This window comes from Pieris rapae, chromosome Z (assembly GCF_905147795.1).
Source record: "Pieris rapae chromosome Z, ilPieRapa1.1, whole genome shotgun sequence".
Lineage (NCBI taxonomy): Eukaryota > Metazoa > Arthropoda > Insecta > Lepidoptera > Pieridae > Pieris > Pieris rapae.
Genome location: NC_059534.1, coordinates 6529715 through 6551430, shown reverse-complemented (window position 1 = coordinate 6551430; position 21716 = coordinate 6529715). Strand labels below are relative to the sequence as shown.

General features: G+C 32.1%; 4 protein-coding genes across 26 annotated transcripts in view; 2 read left to right on the top strand and 2 right to left on the bottom strand.

Moving 5' to 3' along the window:
* The window catches only part of LOC111000950 (basement membrane-specific heparan sulfate proteoglycan core protein), a 119863-nt gene extending 113915 nt beyond the window's left edge, over window positions 1-5948 (top strand). For all 16 annotated transcript variants that reach the window (XM_045633927.1, XM_045633926.1, XM_045633920.1 and 13 more), the window contains 7 exons: window positions 261-519; window positions 1024-1218; window positions 2679-2776; window positions 3075-3192; window positions 3736-3883; window positions 4711-4764; window positions 5175-5948. In XM_045633927.1, the coding sequence (XP_045489883.1) occupies window positions 261-519; window positions 1024-1218; window positions 2679-2776; window positions 3075-3192; window positions 3736-3883; window positions 4711-4729 (837 nt within the window). In that variant the 3' untranslated portion in view covers window positions 4730-4764; window positions 5175-5948. The remainder of the gene's footprint in view (window positions 1-260; window positions 520-1023; window positions 1219-2678; window positions 2777-3074; window positions 3193-3735; window positions 3884-4710; window positions 4765-5174) is intronic.
* A 1482-nt stretch (window positions 5949-7430) lies between these two features.
* LOC111000590 (tubulin polymerization-promoting protein homolog) lies at window positions 7431-8757 on the bottom strand. Its single transcript, XM_022270098.2, has 2 exons — window positions 8061-8757; window positions 7431-7644 (listed from the first exon to the last, which is right to left on the bottom strand). The coding sequence occupies exons 1-2, from the start codon at window positions 8243-8245 to the stop codon at window positions 7455-7457; spliced, it is 375 nt and encodes a 124-aa protein (XP_022125790.1). The 5' UTR covers window positions 8246-8757; the 3' UTR covers window positions 7431-7454.
* A 929-nt stretch (window positions 8758-9686) lies between these two features.
* LOC111000029 (solute carrier family 35 member B1 homolog) lies at window positions 9687-14622 on the bottom strand. Its single transcript, XM_022269349.2, has 7 exons — window positions 14218-14622; window positions 13962-14084; window positions 13660-13893; window positions 12667-12728; window positions 12320-12467; window positions 11774-11909; window positions 9687-9924 (listed from the first exon to the last, which is right to left on the bottom strand). Exons 1-7 carry the CDS (start codon window positions 14407-14409, stop codon window positions 9860-9862), a joined length of 960 nt encoding a protein of 319 aa, XP_022125041.2. The 5' UTR covers window positions 14410-14622; the 3' UTR covers window positions 9687-9859.
* A 2846-nt stretch (window positions 14623-17468) lies between these two features.
* Window positions 17469-21716, top strand: part of LOC110999245 (coiled-coil domain-containing protein AGAP005037) — a 47078-nt gene continuing 42830 nt past the window's right edge. For all 8 annotated transcript variants that reach the window (XR_002600385.2, XM_022268226.2, XM_022268251.2 and 5 more), the window contains exons 1-2: window positions 17469-17599; window positions 19053-20574. Coding sequence is in view for 7 of the 8 variants with exons in the window: in XM_022268226.2 (XP_022123918.2) it covers window positions 19068-20574 (1507 nt within the window). In the remaining variant the exon portion in view is untranslated. The remainder of the gene's footprint in view (window positions 17600-19052; window positions 20575-21716) is intronic.

Below are 21716 nucleotides of genomic sequence, written 5' to 3'. Positions count from 1 at the left end.
TCTGAAAGCCCCCAAATACCAAATTGCACTTTTTTTTTACATATAATTCCGAATTAATAAAATATTTTAATTATCAATTATTTATTTAAACTTTATTTTTATTTTTCTTCTCTTCTTTCTCTTTCCTCACCTTACACCACGCCGAACTGCCACGTGCACTTAAAAGTCAGGACTATTTTACAATTTGCATATTTTGCTCCATCTCCCGAATCAACTAGACGCGGTGTCTCTGATCAAAATTGTTATTAACCTTGTTTCAGGTTGAGAGCATATGCTCTCAATGTCGCAATGGTGGCTATTGTCTGAACGCTGACTCGACATACTGCACTTGTCCGTCTGGCTTCTCCGGCCAATACTGCGAGTACAGGGTGCCACTGAGTTCCCAAAGACAGCCCTTGAACAACCCTTGCGCAGCTATGCCGTGCCAAAATGGTGGGACGTGTAAAAGCGATTTCTCTGCCCGAATGAATTATACATGTGACTGCCCCTTGGGATACGCGGGTCAAGGTTGCCAAATGCGTAAGTGTTTTTTCGCTTATGATGACAAAATTCGAAGACAGGTAAAAAATAGCATAATCTAAGGGCGTGGCTCATCAGGATGTGGCACCACTATATTATCATTTTTTAACGAGTAGTTCTAGTGTAAAGAACGGTATTTCTGATAAATTAGTATTTAGAAGAAATAAAATTACTTTATAAAGGCGAGGTGCAAATAATAATCAGAACAGTTAAATTATTTACAAGTTCTTATTATTCTGGTAATTAATATGATATTTGCATACCTATTTTTCTTTGGCTAACTACTCGGTTTATTTATAATAAATAAATCTGTAAGTACTAAATTCATTGCAAAAAATCGATTTATTTATTATTAAATAATATTTAATAATTAATGCACTGAAACATGGAAATTTAATTTAAAATTAATTAAATCATTCTAATTAATTCTTCTGACATTCTGCAGTGAAATTATACTTATAAGCTACTGAAGAAACTTCCTAAACAAACTATTCATGTTTTCAGGCTTAGAACTCCTGCAAAGCGTCGGCTTCAATGGTAATGGTTACCTAGAACTACCAGCCAGTTATTTGAGATACGATCAGTTGGAATTGGAACCGGCAGTAATCGCACTTGCTATCCACACAACGAACGATGGAGTCCTGCTGTACCAACGGGAAGCTAACCTTAGGAGTGGTGGAGACTACATATTGATTAAGGGTAAGTTTAAAGGATACAACAAATAGCAAATGTGATTATTACATAAAATCAGTAGTTGAAACTTAAATTAACTTATTTAAACATTGGCAATACTTGTCTTTTTTTTTTTTATCTGTATTCATTTTTTTTTTGTTTTGTTTTTTTTATTTATTTAAGTATTCCTACAGCTAATACATTAAACAATAACCAAACAATTACATTACACACAAAAGCCAAAACGGAATACACATATAAACAGAAACATAACATAACAGTTTAACAAAGCACAGAATCGAGATCGGTAAATCAAAACATATATTCAACATGAAACAACAAACAAAGCCATTATTGGTAAAAGTTACCTGAATTTTTTAAAATATTTTTTTAAGAATTTTTTAGTCACATTAAATATATCGATTTGCTGGTAATTTATGTTGTAATCTGTAGGTATGCGATACATAACCGAGTTTCGTAAATAGTTGGTCTTAGAACGAGGAATTTCGAATAATAGGATTTGCCTTGTATTGGGTGATGAAGGGGTCTTAAATTGTAAAAGCGATAACAAGTCAGGGCAGTCAATAAAACCATTGCAAATAGCATGTAAAAATATAAGGTCGCATTGTTTACGTCTACATTCAAGGGCAATTTACTTTTCTAAATACTAAGGGTCTGTTTCACAATGTCCGGATAAGTTCCAAATAAGCTACTTATTACTTATCGGTTGGATAAACAGTATTTTTGCGTTTCAAGACTGTCAGATAGCGCTATTCGTCATGAAACGCGAAGTATCTTATTCGGAACTTTTATCGTTCGAATAACATTGTGAAACAGGCCCTAAGTCTAATAACCCGGAATATAAAGAGTTACATACCACACAAACAGAATTTAAAATATGTTTTAAAAATGAATTTAATATAATGAAATGTTTGAAACTTTGACAGACGGAATGACTGTTTAATTTTGTCACAGTACCTAAATAAAGTTCCATCCCAATTGATCAATTATTAATATGTGATCGACGTGCTTACAAAACGAAACAGTTATTGTTCGGCCAGGAATAGATCCCACAGGGTTTTATAGTCCATGTACGGTAACCATGTTCCACCGAGACGTTTACATAGTTGGTACGAGGAAATTGATATTTGTGAAATAAAAGCCTAATAATAATAATAGAAAATGAATATGCGTCGCTCGGTGTCTTCCACTGATGGTTCCAATTGCAAGACTCGTCATAGTCTACCTACCTACGTATCGATGCATGCGTCTTGTTACCAAAACAAGCAGCCGTCGTATTTTACATTATACCCATACGTATACAGTGTACAGAAATCTTTGAAAGGCCTCAACATACACACTACAAAAAAAGAAAATTTAAATTTAACTAGGCTTAAGACATCATATGTATGTAGCCAACGATCCAACTCTTTTTCACACATATCTTAGCCATTTGAAAAATAGTAAAACTTTTTTAATAATTTCAGTTAATAGAGGCCTTGTGGAGATGGAATGGGATACGGGCAGTGGATTGAACAGTATAGTTATCGATGGAGAAACCGTAACTGATGGAGAGAGCCACAATGTGAGTGAATGAAACTTAACTTTTTCTATTAATAATAAATCTACAAAAAAACACAATATATGGTAATATTATTTGATCGGCGTTTAAGGCCAAAACCCAAGACAAATAGTTGTCGCAAACGTATTATTGTCTGTAAAATGTTTTTTTTTATTATACAGAAAACACACAACAAATACATTATCATATAATTCTCACAAAATTTAGTATTTACAATGGCTAATTCTTCATTCACTTCATTAATCACATAGATTCTAAGAGATGTGAAGAGAATTCATAATAGCATAATGTCATGTTTTAGGTCATTGCGAAGTTCTACGATGTTAACCGCGTTGAATTGACAGTGGACGGTGTCTCTAAATCCAAAGAGACCAATGGTATCTCCAATGTCATGAACGCTGATTCGAATATTTATATTGGTAAGTAGATTTTAAATAAATGTTAAATAGAGACAATCCCTGAAATTCAAATTCAAAAAGTATGACTTCAGTGTATCAAAAACTTATTTGACATGGGGGAGTCATACCGTCTGCCAACCTCTAAAATGTGAGCTAATACAAAATCAGATTTAAAAATTATGAATTTAATGATTATTAAAACCTCGAAATCTGTAATTTTTGACAATCCTCTATTATTTTTGTACTTGAACATAATTAAATAAGGTTTGGATTTTCACTAAAGAGAGCAGTTATAAAAATCAGTAATAAATAGTTGTGAATTGACATGGCACGTGCGCAGACACATTCTTGCTAACGTTTCCATTAAAAGCTTGAAGTTGGTATTATTTTAAAGACGTAGCTTTACGCTGAGATCTAATCACAAATAATACTATACGTACAAGCGTTTCAACGCTATGAACATATTTTTGAGGTCGTTATTTCTACTAAATCAAACAGTTTTGAGTATATTTTTAAGCTTACGCTTGTTTTCTGTCCATACTAAGAAATTTTCATTAATTTTAGGTGGTATTCCTGAGAGCTGGAGTGCAGAATACGACTATTACCAAGGTCTAACTGGCTGTATAGAGCAAGTAGAATTCACTGGTTCTACGCGAGGGCTTCGCTTGGGCAAGGTCGCCGTCGCTGGCAGAAATACACAACGATGCAGAGAGTAAGCAAGCTAGTTTAATGGTTAAAGAACTTTATTCTCAATAACAAAATGACAATTTTATTCTTATGAGAACTTAATTATTTGACTTTTGCGAATCGCGTGTAACCATCGGACAGCAGTTTTAATTTCGTAATTTTAGTCTTTGGAGCTCATAATGTGTTATTTCAAAACTTTTTTAATTTATTAAATACATCGTTACACATTTTACAAGGTTTATAAAATAATTGTTTAGTTAGTATCACTAACTAAACAATTAAAACTAATAACTGATTGCTCAATTAGATATTTATTAGTCTAGAATTGTATATTTATAAAACCACTAACCCTTACATATATTCGTACTAACCAATCTTTTCCCCTTTACACGCAACCCTGGATTAATTAGTTCTATGTTCCCAGACGTTTATCCCTTTTTTGAAGAAATTGAAGTTTTCGAATCCCCCCCACCCGGATACCATTTCAACTCCCTTCCTCAAATTAGCTACAAATTTCATCACTTACTGTTTCCGTCCTTACTATGCCTCATTAAATTTATTATTAATGATTATTAAAAAAGGTACGTATTTATAACGATTAAGTTAAATATACATTACATTTATAATTACACATATTTTTACAATGTATTAATTATTATTTATTTCAAATAATACGTAGGGTATATTTTTAAATCTAGAGTGGAATTCGGCTTTTAAAATACACTTCTACTAATTATGTCAAATCGTGTTTACGCTGTGAAAAAATAACTACTTTACTTAAAATTATGGTAAAAAACTTCAGTACGTTCATACTTAACATAAAAGTAGATTCATATTTTAATTTTTTTTCAGCCAAGCGGTTCACTACTGAGTCTACGATACGAAATACGAGTCGAATATAATTGTGTGAGTTTTTTTAAATTTATTATAAAAGATAATGCAATAATATTTCTTTGGTTTGAAAACGTTGAAGTACCTACATATAATGATATCTCATTGTAATATTTGTTTCTTTTATAATTTTTGTTCAATATCTTAGTTGTGGCCTTAGCATTACAGCATTTTATATTGTTTGAATTATAATAATGTACCTCTAAGGAAGTACGAACGAATATATTAATATTTGTTCCGATTATTTCGTGCTCGTGTTACATATGTTTACACGAGTTCAATTTATTAGCTTATTAATTTACCTAAAACTAATAAATTTCACGAATTATTCGTGGTTCATAGCCAGTTCATAGGCAGTTCATAGGTTGCTTACTTACCAAAACTTTGTTTCTATTGTGACGTTAAAGAATTGTTTTTTGTTACAGATAAGGCAGAATTACAAAGCTGCTTAGTTAATAAGATCTATTTATGGGACACTATTTAATAAAACCCTCTATAAATATTCGAGTTCCAAGCATTATAAATGTCAATTGATGATAATATTATAGTATAAGTAGCGTTAATAATTATATGTTTCGTTACTTTCAGAAACAAAGGCAATCAAAAAAAATATTATTGCTTTCTTTCTTGTTAAAAATCAATCTAGATATTTTCTTAAGTAGACTTTGTGATTGCGTATATATTAAATCTATAGGTATGTTATCTAAAGTTACATATCCCCATCGAGGGTCTTTGGTGCCATAAGAATTAATTGTTGTAGTTAGGGAAGTATTGTACTGTAATTAAAAAGTTCTGGCAGGCTTTTTTATATTTTTTTATAAACATAGTTATAATTTCATTGTTTTTCTGAAAGTATCGATCGATTGGGTAATGTGCCAAAAGTAACGTCATTAGCTTTTTATACCACTGCCATTTAATTTGCTTTTTTATTTGATAGATTACTTTATTTTTAAGGTTACGTACATTTAGGTGCTTTTAATAAAGAACGACTTGCAAACCGTAAATATTAGTTATACTGAAGTGAATAATTTGCACAACAAATATAAAAGGATACATTTTATTAATGATTATTATTTCAAATAATTTGTGGAATTGTAAAACGAATACCTATTTTAATGATACTTGCATGTGAAATGTTTTTCCTATATTGTAAGTGAATAAATGCAACTAACAATAAATAAAAATATTGTGAATATGTAGAAAATTGTTTTATTTTGTTTATACGCCTTATAATACTATTATATGTTTCAAATATAACACTTTGCAATTAAATTATTAAAATACTAGTGATTCGCCCCGGCTTCGCACGGGTGCAATGCTGATGAAAAGCACGTTTTATTAAGTACTATTTTTTTTGAAAATGAAATATAGCCTATGTCACTCAGGAATGATGTAGCTTTCCAACAGTGAAAGAATTTTTCAAATCTGCCAAGTAGTTTCGGAGCCTATTCAATTCATACAAACAAACAAACAAACAAAAAATCAAACCTTTCCTCTTTATAATATTAGTATAGATAACAATATATTTTGAGGCCTGAATACGATTTTTTTAAATTATATATTTAGTCTTAAAACTTGTATAGCATGTGAAGTGTACATAGACTCAATATTTGGAAAATCTTTTATTTAAATGGAGATTTAACTTTTTGAAGCAGTTTCGCTCTTATACCTTGAAGGTTGCAATCATCTAGCCAATTAACACATTTCTTTTCAATGTTATAGTAAATATTGTTTGGAATCACAGTTACAAATGGGTCTACAACTTGGGGTTTCATCACAAGAAAATCATTTCTTCCCCTTTTTTGAACAACTGGCCGGTCATTCAGTGCCGAGGATTTCAAAGCCAATGCGTTTTTAAGTTCATTCTCGATTAATCCTTCCAAGTCCATCTTAGGAATACTGGCGTGTTCCCCTTGGTCACGAAGAATTTTTTTTATTTTACTAGGGCCAAGTTTGGTCCTGAGAAAATTGTACAAGAATTTTATTTTCTCAGCTCGTTCGTCCATCCTTCGATAAGTCTGTGGCTTCTCCATAGATCTAGCAATAATATCTAGAAGACTTTTAAAATTTAACTGGTCTGCCGGGACTCTCGTATCTTCTATCACGAATCGCTCAATCTCCACTGACATAATTGACTTTAAAAGAAGAATATTAACTAACAGAATCTGAAAGAGTGTACCTACTGTTACTTCCTTAAGTACTTATCTGATTAATGGAAAATATATATAGCGAACAATAATATTATAAGAGAGACATAAAAAAAAACAAAATTAAAGATTGTATACCGTACCCGCAGTCTAAAAGTCTGTCTCATTTCTATAATTAATTCTTCTGATAAGGCACTTGAATAATAGTTGTGAATATGCGTCAAGTTGTCGTTAATATAAAAAAATATGAGAATGTTTGTTTATGACTATACTTTATCGACTATTGGAATCAATATTTAAGGCGCCGTGCGAAGCCCAGGCCTTCGTCGTTTACTAATATAATAAGTGATTGCAATTAGATTAGATGATTTATACTTGTAAAATTAACCTTTGTAGCCGGGATGGTCGTTTTTATTGATTAAAAGGATTATTACCAAATAATAGTTGCCACGCATAGCCGATTCAGTTCGCTAGTAGAGAAATTTAATTTGAAGATGAAAACAACCGTGTAATTTAAAAACTTTATTTCCTTTAAAAAAGCAGATAGCATAAAATGTATTAAAACGGCAATTTTTCTTTGGGTTTATAAGTCGCAAAGAAATCTCTATATTGAGGCACTAATACTGGCGTTTGACCGGGCAGCCCACAATTGGTCAGAGTTTCACGAACTTTTTCTTCGTCAAATTGTTTTAATTCGCAAACCTCATCCAAAAACTGGTTCCACTCATCCCAGTCTAATTCGGTCTTGCTGTAAAAACATTTTTTGTTATTAAATTAATCAGGGGCAGTATTACATTTATATAAGTGTTATATATGTTTAGGTTCTTTAGATTAAATTTTTCCAAACACTCTTGCACATATTCACACCCCCACCACTCATGCATATGTTTTAGTTTATTTATAAGTTTAGTTTAGTTATAGTACATCGTCATGTTTTTCTGTATTTTCTGTCCGGGATGGAAGGCTTGTTGTTGCCACAGGACTTCTAAAGTCCTATTATAGGCGACAATGTCTCACAAAGGTGGTTAATACCCAAAGCATGTAAACCCGTAAAATGTTGTGAAGAGGCAAATAACATTTATTATTATTCTAAACCAATAGGTTTTTCGTATTTTATTCCCTTTTACCACTCAATATAAACTAAGCAACACCGCTTATATTCACCTAAATTTATTAAATAATATTCCAGTATCAGTCATTGTTAACTTTCTATCATCCAATAGCTTTGCTTGACGCATCCAGAAATCGGATCGATATAATGTGATGGTAGTACCGTCGCGTTTATTATCTAACAATCTGGAAAATTCATAGAACTGTCCTTCGAGGGTAGCAGCTTCTTCATCACCCATTTAGAAAGTTACTGTGACTACTTTAAATTCTGTGAATTTTAGGTAATGTCGTTTTGACATTCTGATACGCCAATGTTACAAACAGTGAAAACTAATACACTAACGTTACCTTGACAACTTACACATAAATCATATTAACTATATCGGATAGGACTCATCCCATTTTTTAGATGCTCCGTGTAGGCACTGTGGAGGTAGTAAATTAAATCCAGAACAAGCATAAAAAAACAATTTGTTAATGTTTGATCGAATCCAAAATAAATCATAAAAAATATTAATATACAATAAATTGAATCCTTCGTGATTAAATTTAGGCACTTTGAACTTTTTTATACGTGACAGGTTATGGACATGACCCAAAGAAGACCGGGACCATCGTGCCTACTCCAGCATGGTAATAGTGCCCATACTACGAGATGTAAGGTTTCCGAAAGCTCACAAAGGGGGAGTTCCTCTAGATAAGCTATGTTTCATTGCCTTTATTTTGTAGCGTATCGTAGATACGCACTAAAATGTACATACTATATGGTGTAGTATTTTCTATACGATTTTGATGTATGTGGCAATATAAATACAGGACACTTAGAAAAGAAGAAAACAGACGTCACTCAGAACAGACTTTTAAGATGAGTGAGCATGTATTTTTCCTATGAGCCTTTCTATGAGAATATAAATTAATTAACGTTGTTTGTGAAGAAATATATCAATTTAACAAAGATAAAAATGGGTTGTGATTTATAAAAATATAGAACATCCCATAATTTTATACAAGTCTTTGCAAACCTGAAATTCGCCAGTTTCTTACCGGTAACCGGCCAAGAGGAACATCCATGCAACTATATGAATTTAGTTTCTTAACTTTTATAAGACTCATTTAGACCGAGGTTCAGGCAGGGCACTACTTTTCCTTACAAAATATACGTAACCGTTAGAACGTTGCGCTGTAGGTATATACATAACTAAAAGGCTCCATAGATTACCGTAATTACTAAAACCACTGATATTGTCAAATATTTATTAAATTTATCAAACTCATTTTAAAATAATTGTCATAAATTTGCTATATTAAGTAAACGAAATTCACGCCATAGACAATTACATCAAATACTCATCAGTCATGATATATATTTAAGTAAAATAAAATTTCATATGAGATACAAAACATACTAATTGTATTGCCTCTGTGGCTCATTGATTTACTTTAAATCGTAAAATCGCTTTCGATTATATAACACAGTACTTCTACTAGTTTGGATATCTGCGAGGTCATGGTTGGTGGCTTAAAACTATCAATAAACAAGCGCAGACATACGTAACTATTAAAATATTCAAACTTTGTATAATATCCCAAAAAACTTCCTTTCAGTATTTAGACAAAAATCTTTGGGAAAAACCCGTTTAGTCATATTCTAGTATATATACTATTTTAAAAAAATAATAATTTCATAAAAATAACATTTATTCTAATTTCCAAATACACAAAAATGAATTGCCGAGAATAGAAACGGCAGGTATCACTTTTATGTATTCGGGCAATATAACAATTTGATGTTGCTTGTGCATTATATTTCAAATATATAAAATGTTTGATGTTTTCACAGCACATAAACAGCTTTATTTATTAGCTATTTTCGTTTGAGGGCTCTTTCCGTTTCTGCAGATTATGTCTAAAAATAGACCTGAAAAAAATAAATAAATAAGAGTTAATAATTATTAATCAATTGTATGTTCCATGATATATTCAGAAAATACTTAAATATTATTTAGTCCGGTCAAATTAGACTAAAAAATAGGGATAAGGTTACAAAAATTCGCACTTGGCTGAATATTGGTAGGATTGCTCAATACACTATTATAAAGGAAATGTAAAAAGTCCTCATCGATCCGGCACGTGCAAAAAAATTTACTCGGGTTCAAAGGTCACAAAAATGGGTTTTTCGCGATTTTCAGCAAAATGGTAAGTTTTATCATAAAATTAGCTCAGACAAAAATTGTATATCAGATAATTATCTATAAAAAATGTCTGAATACTTTTTTTCCTAAGAGCCACCGTTTTTGAGATATAACGATTTAAAAAGTTGAAAGAGTTGTAATCGTCATAATATGTATAAGTACACCACGTATATACATCACTGAAGCCGTAATACAAGCAAAAATATCGTTCTATTGGTCAGTGTGACTTACACATATAAAATATGAAAATTCTTCTTGCTATGTATGGAGCTCCTAAAAAAATTACGTGCTTAGATAAATTCAGATATGCATGTTTCGTTAAAAATACTCGAAATAAAAAACTAGTGCAGTTAGCATGTCTTCCTCCAACCTTAGCGGCTGCTCATCAACATCTTTTTCGGGTATATTACCAAGTTCAAGTGTGGCTTGGTAATCAGTTAGACCCAAAAGACTGGGGTTGGAAGTTGGTCGACAATTCATTAGAGCCAGTTCAAACTTTACTTCCACCTGCACCAGAAAAACTACTCAACACCATTTTTTGGATCTGTAAAAAAGGATGTAGTGCAAAATGTGGTTGCAAAAAAGTTGGACTGTTTTGTTCTGTAGCATGTACAAACTGTCAAGGCCAGTCATGCTCCAATGTTGAATTGCCAACAATTGAAGATTCATTTGATGTTGACGAAGAGACATGCGATGTGTCATTATTGGAACAATTTATTTACACCCAGAATTAAGAAGATGAAGAAGAAGAAGAAGGAGAAGGAGAAGGAAGAGAAGAAGAACAAGAACAAGAGAAAGCAGAAGTTAATGATGATTTAGATTCAGACGGATAAATTTTCTTATTTTTTGTAATTTACACCCCTTTCATCATTTTCAACCTTTGTCAATATCTACAGTTATTCAATAGTTTCAAATTAAACAGAATCATAAAAGATCAGTGGAATAGGCCCACCGGGGAAACCACAATAAAAAAACGTGCTAAGTACACTACCTCAAAGGTGGCGTGGAAACGTGTGCATATTATGACGATTACAACTCTTTCAACTTTTTGAATAGTTATATCTCAAAAACGGTGGCTCTTAGGAAAAAAGTATTTAGACATTTTTTATAGATAAAAAATTATTAGATTTTTTTTATATCTGATATACAATTTTTGTCTGAGCTAATTTTATGATAAAACTTACCATTTTGCTGAAAATCGCGAAAAACCCGTTTTTGTGACCTTTGAATCCGAGTAAATTTTTTTGCACGTGCCGGATCGATGAGGACTTTTCACATTTCCTTTATAATAGTGTATTGAGCAATCCTACCAATATTCAGCCAAGTGCGAATTTTTGTAACCTTGGATGTCTAAATTGACCGGAGTAATTTCTAAAATATTTTCTTTCATATTCCTGGGATTAATTGCCCACTTAGATGAAAAGGACAGATTCCTGTACATCTCTTAGTGCATTAGCCAGAGGTGGGAAGTTATCTGTCTCTTAAATAATTATCAAAACAGATAAATTTTTCCTGAAAAGTAAATTGATTAAAGATCTATATTATTTCCATAATTGCAAACAAAACACAACTTACCAGAAAAGACAAGTATCGCACCAATCCATTGCCTAAACATCAAAACATTGCCAAAAATAATTACGGACGCCAGGACGGTGAAAAACTTTCTCGTTGTGGTGACTACAGAGCATGGCAGAGGTCCAAATTCAGAAACCTAAAAAAATATTTTGCAGTATGAAGTTATTATGAAATTCAGCACAACTTTAGTTTGGATTTATTACACAAATAATACACCAAATGGTAGGGGTTTAAGGTAAGTTAGAATCTTTATAATGATACAACATAAGTATTTCATGGCAATATAAGAAGGACCAGTCTATATTGTTATATGTTTAAAACGATTCCCATTTAAATTTATTACCTAGAGATCTTAATATTTAATAAATTAAGTAAATTGAAAGGCCATTATTATTAGGCCTTTTTGCCAGGGCAAGTCTTCCAGTATTTTGCATTATTTAGACAATCTGCCATTCATATAGGAAGTATAAAGAAAATATAACAAATTACTAGAATCATGAACAACTATATTTTTATGGGATTTTATATTAGGATTAAATATCTTACCATGAAAAATATGAATAATTGTCCCAAAGCGCCCATTAGAGACAATCCTGTAAGCCAGATTAGCACTTCTGGGTACTGGCTAACAAAAGCGACGAACTTGAAGCATTCTCCAGTAAGAATTACACTTACACTTAGGATTAGAGATGACCTATAAAAATAATGTATAAAAAACATTAACAAACAAATGGATAATTAGAACCTAATGTCCATGTTGATGGTATGGATTCTATGGTACTTGGAAGTTTAGAGCAAAATTTCTAGAAATATTGTCAAAAATGCAAACCACTAACCAAGCTATAAATATACTAACAGCAGAAAATTGTATAGTATTCAAATTTTTAACTTACCATCCATTTGTATTTAACATCATGGAATAGGCTGTTGGAGATGATTCACTTTTTATCCTCTCCTGAAATTAAATTAACTTCTTTGAATTTGTTTGTTTAGACAAAAAAACTTGTGACAAGCAGTATGGTCACTTTAGATCACATGACCTGCTCATTGGATGAAGCGACATTGAATCTATTAAAAAATTTTTGGAACAAGCAGTGGTGTAATATCAATTGAGATAGCGCATAAATCCATAGGTTTATGGCCAAATAGATTAAAGGCCTGAATAAAAGCCACAGGTGGCCATTTCATATAGACTATTGTTTTATTTTTTGTTGAGACTTTAATCAATATGTAGGTATGGACTGGACAAGTGAATTTATTAATATATTAATTTCATGGTAATATCAAATATATTATTTATTGTGCTCTAACTAAGCAGGAAAGATTTTTTAATATCTCTAATAAGAGTAAGTCATTAATCAATGTAATGATAAATACATTTATGGACTTAACAAAAAATTATGTCAACTATTTTTGTCTTCATTTCATTGGGTGGGTTAACCTAGTGGCTTAAACAAGCTTACTTTAACTTTGAGATTATGTTTGCAAATTGTAATTAGAATCTGTGTTTTTTTTTATTAGGAGGCAAATGGGCAGGAGGATCACCTGATGTTAACAGATAGCGCAGCACATGGACACTCTTAAGGCCAGCTCTTGCAAGTGTGTTGCTGGCCTTTTAAGAATTCGTATACACTTTTTTTGAACGAGCCTAAGTCAAATTGGTTAGAAACTTCTATAGGCAGCCAGTTCAACAAAGTGGTGGTGCGTGGCAAAAACCACCCAGAGAAACGCTCAGTTGTGGAATGGTAATTAAGACTTTGTTATAGACAAGAAAAAGGAAACTGGAATACAACTCCACCAATTCTTAAGAAATTACAACACAGAGCTAACATAAAAATGGTATGTTATGAAAACAATACAAATATAATTAAAATTGTGCATTTTACCTGCACAGCACCAGTCAATCCATCCATAGTCAATGAGCAAAACAGTAGAAGCTCTCCTACCCCCAAACCTTGAGAATCTTCCACAACTGTTCTCGCTTGCTCTTTGTACATAAACAAAACCACTCCTATCACAATTAGTAATACAAAAAAGTATTTTCTTATAGGATACACTTTTCTACCCAAAATTACACCGAGTATCAACACTGGTATTGGCTTTGCAGCTTTTCCAACAACCTGCAAAAACACATTTTAGATTTAAAAATTTGAGGGTTTAATTTAATATTCATTAGAACATATTTTACCTGTGTCGGATAATTGATCCATTGTAAAGCCATATTAGAGCTGACCATACCCAACAAGTATGTAAGGGCTGAAGAAAAATAATAAATCTTGCTTGTTGTATCTTTTTCATGTTTCCAAGATAACTAGAAAGAATTTAACTCAGAATCAAATCTTAAGTCATATAAGAAATCATAGGTAAAAATCATATCCAAGTATTTAATTATTTAAGAATTCTGGAAGTCAAGGAAAGGAAAGTCTGGAAGGAAGGAAACCTACCATTAAAATTTGAGCGAAAATATAATTCACAACACATTGAACGAGAACGAGTGAAAGAGTACACGTAAATTTATCATTGTTTCCATATTTTCCTCTAGTTATTTTCTCTTGCAACATACCAAATATAAAATAACAAATAAATATGCCACTCGCATAAAAAATAAAACGAATTTCACTCTTGTTTCTATTCATTTTAAAGTTGTTTACTATTATTAACTATTTTACTTGATAATTCTGTTAATATAGAGAATTACACTAAAATTGTATGAATTCACCCCGATCTAATAATATCTCTTTAAAGGACACGTATGCTACAACTATTCATGATTTTTATTAAAAGTCTAACTTATAAACACGAAATCTTAATCTACCGTATGTTAAAAGTACACGTCGGTAAAATATCTGACCGCATCCGCAAGTAAAGATACAGACTACAGTCCCATTGACGTATGACAATTGACTTTTAAGAACAAATACCATTGGTCTGTGAAAATTTTTTAAGAAGTCTCTTTTATAAGCTATGTTTAAAAAAATATATTTTAATTGGTTTTTACTGTCGAACTATAATCACGTAGAAATGTTGTCAGACATTAAAGTTAAGCACAATTGCGACTTCTACACAGCCAACACACAGGTTATTCTATTAGTATAAAAGAAGTTATTGAATACAGTAGAGGTATCAAATTACTATAAAACTTTAAAATATAAATTACTTATATTATTTTATAAAAACTTTCATGATTAAAGATACCAATTGATTTTTACGATATTTACGCGACATTAAACCTTCCTTTGTCCTTATAATCCAAATACTCTTTCAACTTTTTGAATCGTTATATCTCAAAAACGGTGGCTCTTAGGAAAAAAGTATTTAGACATTTTTATAGATAATTATCTGATATACAATTTTTGTCTGAGCTATTTTTATGATAAAACTTACTATTTTGCTGAAAATCGCGAAAAACCTTTTTTTGTGACCTTTGAACCCGAGTAAATTTTTTTGCACGTGCCGGATCAATGAGGACTTTTCACATTTCCTTTATAATAGTGTATTGAACAATCCTACCAATATTCAGCCAAGTGGGAATTTTTGTAACCTTACCCCTATTTTTTAGTCTAATTTGACCGGACTAAAATACATATAACCCTGAATTTTCAACCCTTTACAATCACCCCTATTTTACCATCGCGATTTTTATTTTTAATAATGTTTATTTTTTTTCTCAATTCAATTCAATCTTCCGCCTAATTTATTATTAATTTCCAGTGCAATAATTATTTTTTCATATTTTATTAATAACTGATAAAGACAGTTTTAATTATATACGTGTTGTGATCTCCCGCCAACAACTACCATTAGCGTACCCTTATATTATTATATTGTACTTAACGCTTTTTGAAAATACATAGTTTTAAATCAAAACGAAAGCGTGTACGAGTTTAATAAATATTCCTTTTTCATTGTTGTGAAAGGTAAGTCAAATAATAAACAAATGAATACAATATAATAATAATTTATCATACATACAGGATGTCCCAAAAGTCGACGTCAAGTCGTATAAGCCTGTATTGCAGCTGAAGGACGGCAATTTGAACATCTTTTATTGAAAAAGGAATAAATCTACTCATAAAAAAGAAACTGTCTATTTTACTTATTTGCGTCCGTATGTCATAAGCGTTACTATATAGCTGTCTCGCTCACATTTTACGGAATGTCTCTCTCCATCTTATTTAAACCACGCTGTGGTCATTAGGAACGTTTTGGGTGCGCTACAATCATTTGTTGTAATTTCAAAGAGATTGTTAAAAACACTTTGTTTAACAAAAATCTAAGAAATAATGAAGTAAGTGTTATACCACGTTAGAATCCTTAGAAAATTTCGACTTGACGTCGACTTTTGGGACACCCTGTACATATATTAAGTCACTGTTTTGATGGAAGGATTTATAAACTACTAATATTTTAATTTCTTTAAAGACAACTTTATTTATTATATTATCTCAAATATGTTCAGCCAGTTGATCATACAGCTAAGCAAATGACTTGGATCGATGACGTTTCATTACTTGCCTAGTCTGTTGATTGTTAATTTAATTTAATTCCACTTTCTGCCACTCTAAAACTTGAAACGATACTTTACCTACCTACTAACTGTCAATATGGCGTCGGCAAACTTTGATGGTGATTTCTAAAGCTTTATCAAAAACAATATACAATGGAAGAGTGTATTGTAGAAGTGACAATAATAATATAAATTTGACTCGAGCAATTTCATTTTTAAAAGAAATATTTTTTAAAATATATCTTTCATCTTTTTTATTTCTGGCAAATAATGACTCTACTATACGAATGGCCTAATCATTAGGCAGACCATTTATTAAATGTTTTATGTAACAAAATCTAAAGTTAAAATAAAGAAAAATCTATTTTGCGCCAAGTACTTTCTAGGCGCCTTGATGTTCCTCTGACTTCAACTTCCACTTTCAATGTCTAATTTAGCCTTTCGTGGCCACAGAGAAAATGCAGATAGCAGTGATCCAAGCTCCAAAGGAAAGCTTTGAGTATTGTTGAGTTATTAGGAAAATACGGATCGATTACAAGAATTGTTAAGTAGGTACACCAGATTTTATTTATTTCAAACATACACACATATATCGTTAAGTCCAAAAGTACATAATGAGCTGTACTGGTTCTAAAAGTAGAAAATGCATGAATAAATGAAATAAATGCTGCATCATTCTACTCTATCCGAATATTATGATACAACTCAAGATATTTCAAAAATTAATCAAATGTGTATTCATCGTTTTTATCGAAAAGATAGGTATGAAATGGGATCCCAAAGGGACGAACTACATGAGAGGATTTCATGAAATTAAGGATCATAAATGGATCAAAAATAAACATTCGGCAAAATAAGTGTCATTCGTCAAGGATAAGATTGAAAACTACAATTTTATTATGTTATTGGTTTTCCATTCCATTAAATTCTCTACTTACTATCGATCCAGCCACTAAAGTACTTCAGTCTTAAGCCACCGCCTTAGCCAATGCCTTAAAACTTATCAAAATTCGTATGCAAGAATTGGAGAGGTAATTGAGTACGTTGAAAATCTCTACTTTTTTTAAATTAAACGTGACGACTCTTTCTGACAGGAATCGATCGTGAATGTCTATCGTAGGATATATTATGTCAATCTTAAATCTGTCATCCATGGTACAGACAAGTGCATGTTATGCGCTGTGCGTGTTTACATAACTTCATTTGGTTATATTTTTGTTTTGATGTTAAACTTATTCAAAACTTAAGTTTTTTTTATTAATCGTAGTGTAGTAAATGTATCCCTGTTTATATTAATTTTAAAATTTACAAAAAATCAGGTTAGTTTTATCTTTATGAGCTTTTATATATATATAAATTTTATAAGTTTTCACTTGCCAATTGGCCTTGAAAAGTTTAATTTTCTTATGCTACTTAGTTTCAAATTTAGAATTTTACAGTTTATACTTGTTTTATTGTTTGTATTAAGAGCTCAAAGTTTCTAAATGTTAAACTCATAGTGTTCTATCAACTGATAAGATTATCTACTTGCTTTAAAAAGCATATTACGCTCCTTTATTGTTAGGTTAAAATTAATAATTTGTTACACATTACTGTACCGTTTATTGTAAACGGTAAAACAATGTATAATTAAATATAAAACAACAGGTTTATTAGTAAAAATCGCTTAGATTTTATTTCACAAATTAAACTTCCTTTTAACGTACAAGTTTGTTTATGACTCATAGTCAAAAGAAACTTTGTATCGCCAGCGTGTGTCGTCATTCTATCGTTGCTAAAATGCTTATAAAATTTCTATTGTATGAATTTGCTTAAATAAAGAGTATAAACAATATTTAAATACTTATGTGAAAATATGAAAAAAGAGGGTTTTTTTCCCAGTTTTTTTAATCTACAGATTATAGGGGGATAACAATATTTTATTTTCCAGTTAACTTTAATATTTCTATACAATTAATACTAAAGAGTTATCAAAACACTATGGGACTTTGTTTTTTGTTTGTGGGATCCCTACATCCTAGCCTATCAGGCACGCAATCAGGCAGATATGAGTGGCTAAGCAGCAGAGGAGTGTCGAAATCTCTCCTTTCCTGAAAAGGGACATTATTAACATGGCGGGTTGGCGTCTCCCGCTGGGCCCGGGCGACAACTATTTCGGAAATATTGTCATAATATTTATAGGCGATTTGGGGCACGCTGCCCGGCGCTCTCTTGCCAGTGACATGTCTGACATGTCTTGCCGCAGAATTCTTCCAGCTGCGATCTGTGCTCCAGCAACATGTCGGATAGCCCATCCCGGGATACCCTCATGCCAGTCTCGAGCTCCAGATCGCACCTGGCCCTTTCAAAGGTAGTACAGTCAACAAGTAAATGAACCACCGTTTGGTCGGTTTTGTAGTCACAGTCGCACGTGGGGCTTGTCTTCAGTTCGAGTCTGTGTAAATAGTGTGCAAAAGCCGTGGCCAGTCAGGATCTGCGCCATGTGAGGTGCGAAACGCCTTGTCTTGATTTGTTTGTATGCCGCATTTGCATCTTTAAAAAACATTTTTGTGAGTGAGGCTGTTTCATCCCCTCATAGCGCTCGTTCCGGTGTCTAGAGTCTTCAGTCTTGTCAGTCGTCGCAAGTAAGAAAGCGGATATGCATCGTACTTTATTCGCGTCTCCGTCTACCTAACCGATTCCTGCGGTTGCCCTCTCTATTCCCGGAGTGCCAACAAGAAAATACAGCGAAATATACAAAATAATAATTGTTTCTATTTTGTATTGTTACAGTATTGTAGACGCAATATGGGCGACAATAAAAAAAGGAAGAGCAGCAGTTTTCGCAAAATATTTCCATTTTTCACAAGGAAATGTAAACAGAAATATGATGATATTCCTCATATTTCCAAGAGATCGAGTCACAATCAAGTCTACAATCAATATTACAATCCACAGTCTGTGATAAAAGATAATAAAGAAAATGTTTCGGAGCAAACTGAAACGATATATGAAAATCTCTCTGTACCATGTACTGTAGCACAAAGCCATACAGATAAACAGAGTACGAAAGACTCTAAAACGTGTTTTCACAATAGTGATAATTGGGATAAACATCAAGGTATTAATTACTCACAAAAACTGTCATTGCAAAATAGCCATGATACAAGTTCAAGTATTGATTTAAGTCGATATCCTGATACTTACTATCACTCTCTAGATAAGTTACCAAGCAACACACTTCCTGCAGATGAAATAGAAATATATAAAGCATCGCAATTTCGAACAAATCCAGAGTCAGTTGGGGCTGAAATAAAACGTGTTAGCACCAAGTTCCTAATTTCGCCGAAAAAAGAAGCCGAGGTTCGTACAATTCAACCAACAAGGGCGCGCAGTTTGTCTCTTAATAAAAGCCGACTGGCTCAGCAACCAGACCTATCACAAACATACTACGTTAATCGTGATGTCGGTAAACCCTACCACTATTCTGCGCCAACCTCTCCTATCGCGGTTGGTCATCGAATACCAAGTATGCCACTGACTCACTCGCCCTATGAAAGTTTAAAAAAAAATATGCTCGAAGCAGAAGAGGGCCGAAAGTCGTTAAGTCGAATGAGTATACAATCAAAATCTTCAGCCCCGCCAATCGAAGGCAATAATTACGATAAAGAAACGGCTCGACTTAGAGTGGAAGCGTTCTACTGGCAAAAAATCAAGGAGTTAAAAGTTCAAGAGGATGAGTATATAATGAAGCAAACATTGAGCAATATGTCACCTTCTCCAAATGCCAACACATATTCAAACTGCAGCTCACCGAGTTCGTTTATGATGAACTCCAAAAGTTGTAGCTTACCACAAGATGTAAGGCGGAGGAATAATTTTGTTACGTCAAATAATTCCATACATCTAAAAGCACCATTCACTCGAAGTATTTCGGAACGGCGAACTGACAGTTTTGTAAGAAATATATCAAACAACGCAGAGTTTGCTGACTACTACCAACAAAAAAGAACATCGACGCCAATAATTCTTGAAAATAAAGTATACACAAAGGTAGTTACACCCAATGCCCAAAGGGAACAGAAGTGTGAAAATTTCACTTCGCATCAAAAAATAATTTCCGGCAGATTTAGTAATCAAAGCATGAGTGCGGGATGCCCTCAACCGCCCATTCGTACATCCAGTGTCAGAAGCTCTTCATCAACTTACAGAAAAAAGGAATCGGCGCTAGCTGGTGGAAGCGCGCTTTATTATGGATCTGAGAGCGGTTCAGACGCTGGTGAAATAAAATTGTTGCAGAAGGATATTCATAAAGGTATATTTTTTTAATTGTTCATTCGATAAAGTAAATTTAAGATAAAATAATAATCAGTAATGTATGCGTGAGGAAGAAACAAAACTATGCAATAAGCCTCCATGTGAAAACTATATAATGATATGCTGACAAAATTATTACACAATACGCTATGTAGCTTAGGTATAAGAACAATAATCGGTGCTATGGTTCGCGGAGTTCCCGTGAATTCTTAGGGCTGTTGGTAAATTTAATGAACATGATGAAATCAAAAATATCATAGACACACAACAGGTTTTTTTACTATATTTTTAATTCAGTATAGATTATTTATTGGTGACTGTAGAACCTATACAAATTGTTATTTTTTATTCCGTTAAAAGGTAATTTCAATAACTGTTGGCGCATTTTATGAATGAATAATCACATATTACCTATTAAAAACAGTCTTCGACTCAATTAAACTTCAAGACAGTATTAGAAATAGAGAGGCGAAGACAACATCGACATATACTGTGACGTATAAAAAGCTATATTATTAACCAGTTATTTTACTCCATAATTTTTTGAAAGCTTGTTTTTCTAAATTTTACTTACGATAACACTTTATTTTACTTATTATCTTGGGATTGGAATTAGTCTTACATCGCCATTGGAACACCTCCAAGTGATTTCTGCTCCCGGAGTTGGGTCTAAGTATTAAAAAAATATTTAAAATTTTGTGTAATGTATTAAAACCGTACATTTTCTACTTTTCTATTGGTCATTAGAGGTGTGACATTTATAAAAAACGATTTCTAATTAATCTATTGTTTTTTTAGCATGAATAATCGATGAATAAAAATAATAGTTTTTTTAAATGTAAAATCTATCAACATTGAAATTAACAAATTTTCGGGTTGATAGATTTTAGGTGAAATCCTTATTAATTATATAAACGTAAATCGCCATTTCGAATGTAGATTTTGTCAGAAATTAAATCCGTTACTTTAAAGTTTACGTGAATGTGCTTCTGCGTTTATTTTATTTTGATTTTTTCTTGGCTATAGTTTACAATAAAGGTGATTGTTTTATAGCCCTATTAATTAATATTTACTACATGTTGACTGTTTTATTATTATTTATCTACATGTGAACTAGATCTTGTTAAAGTCTGCATTTAT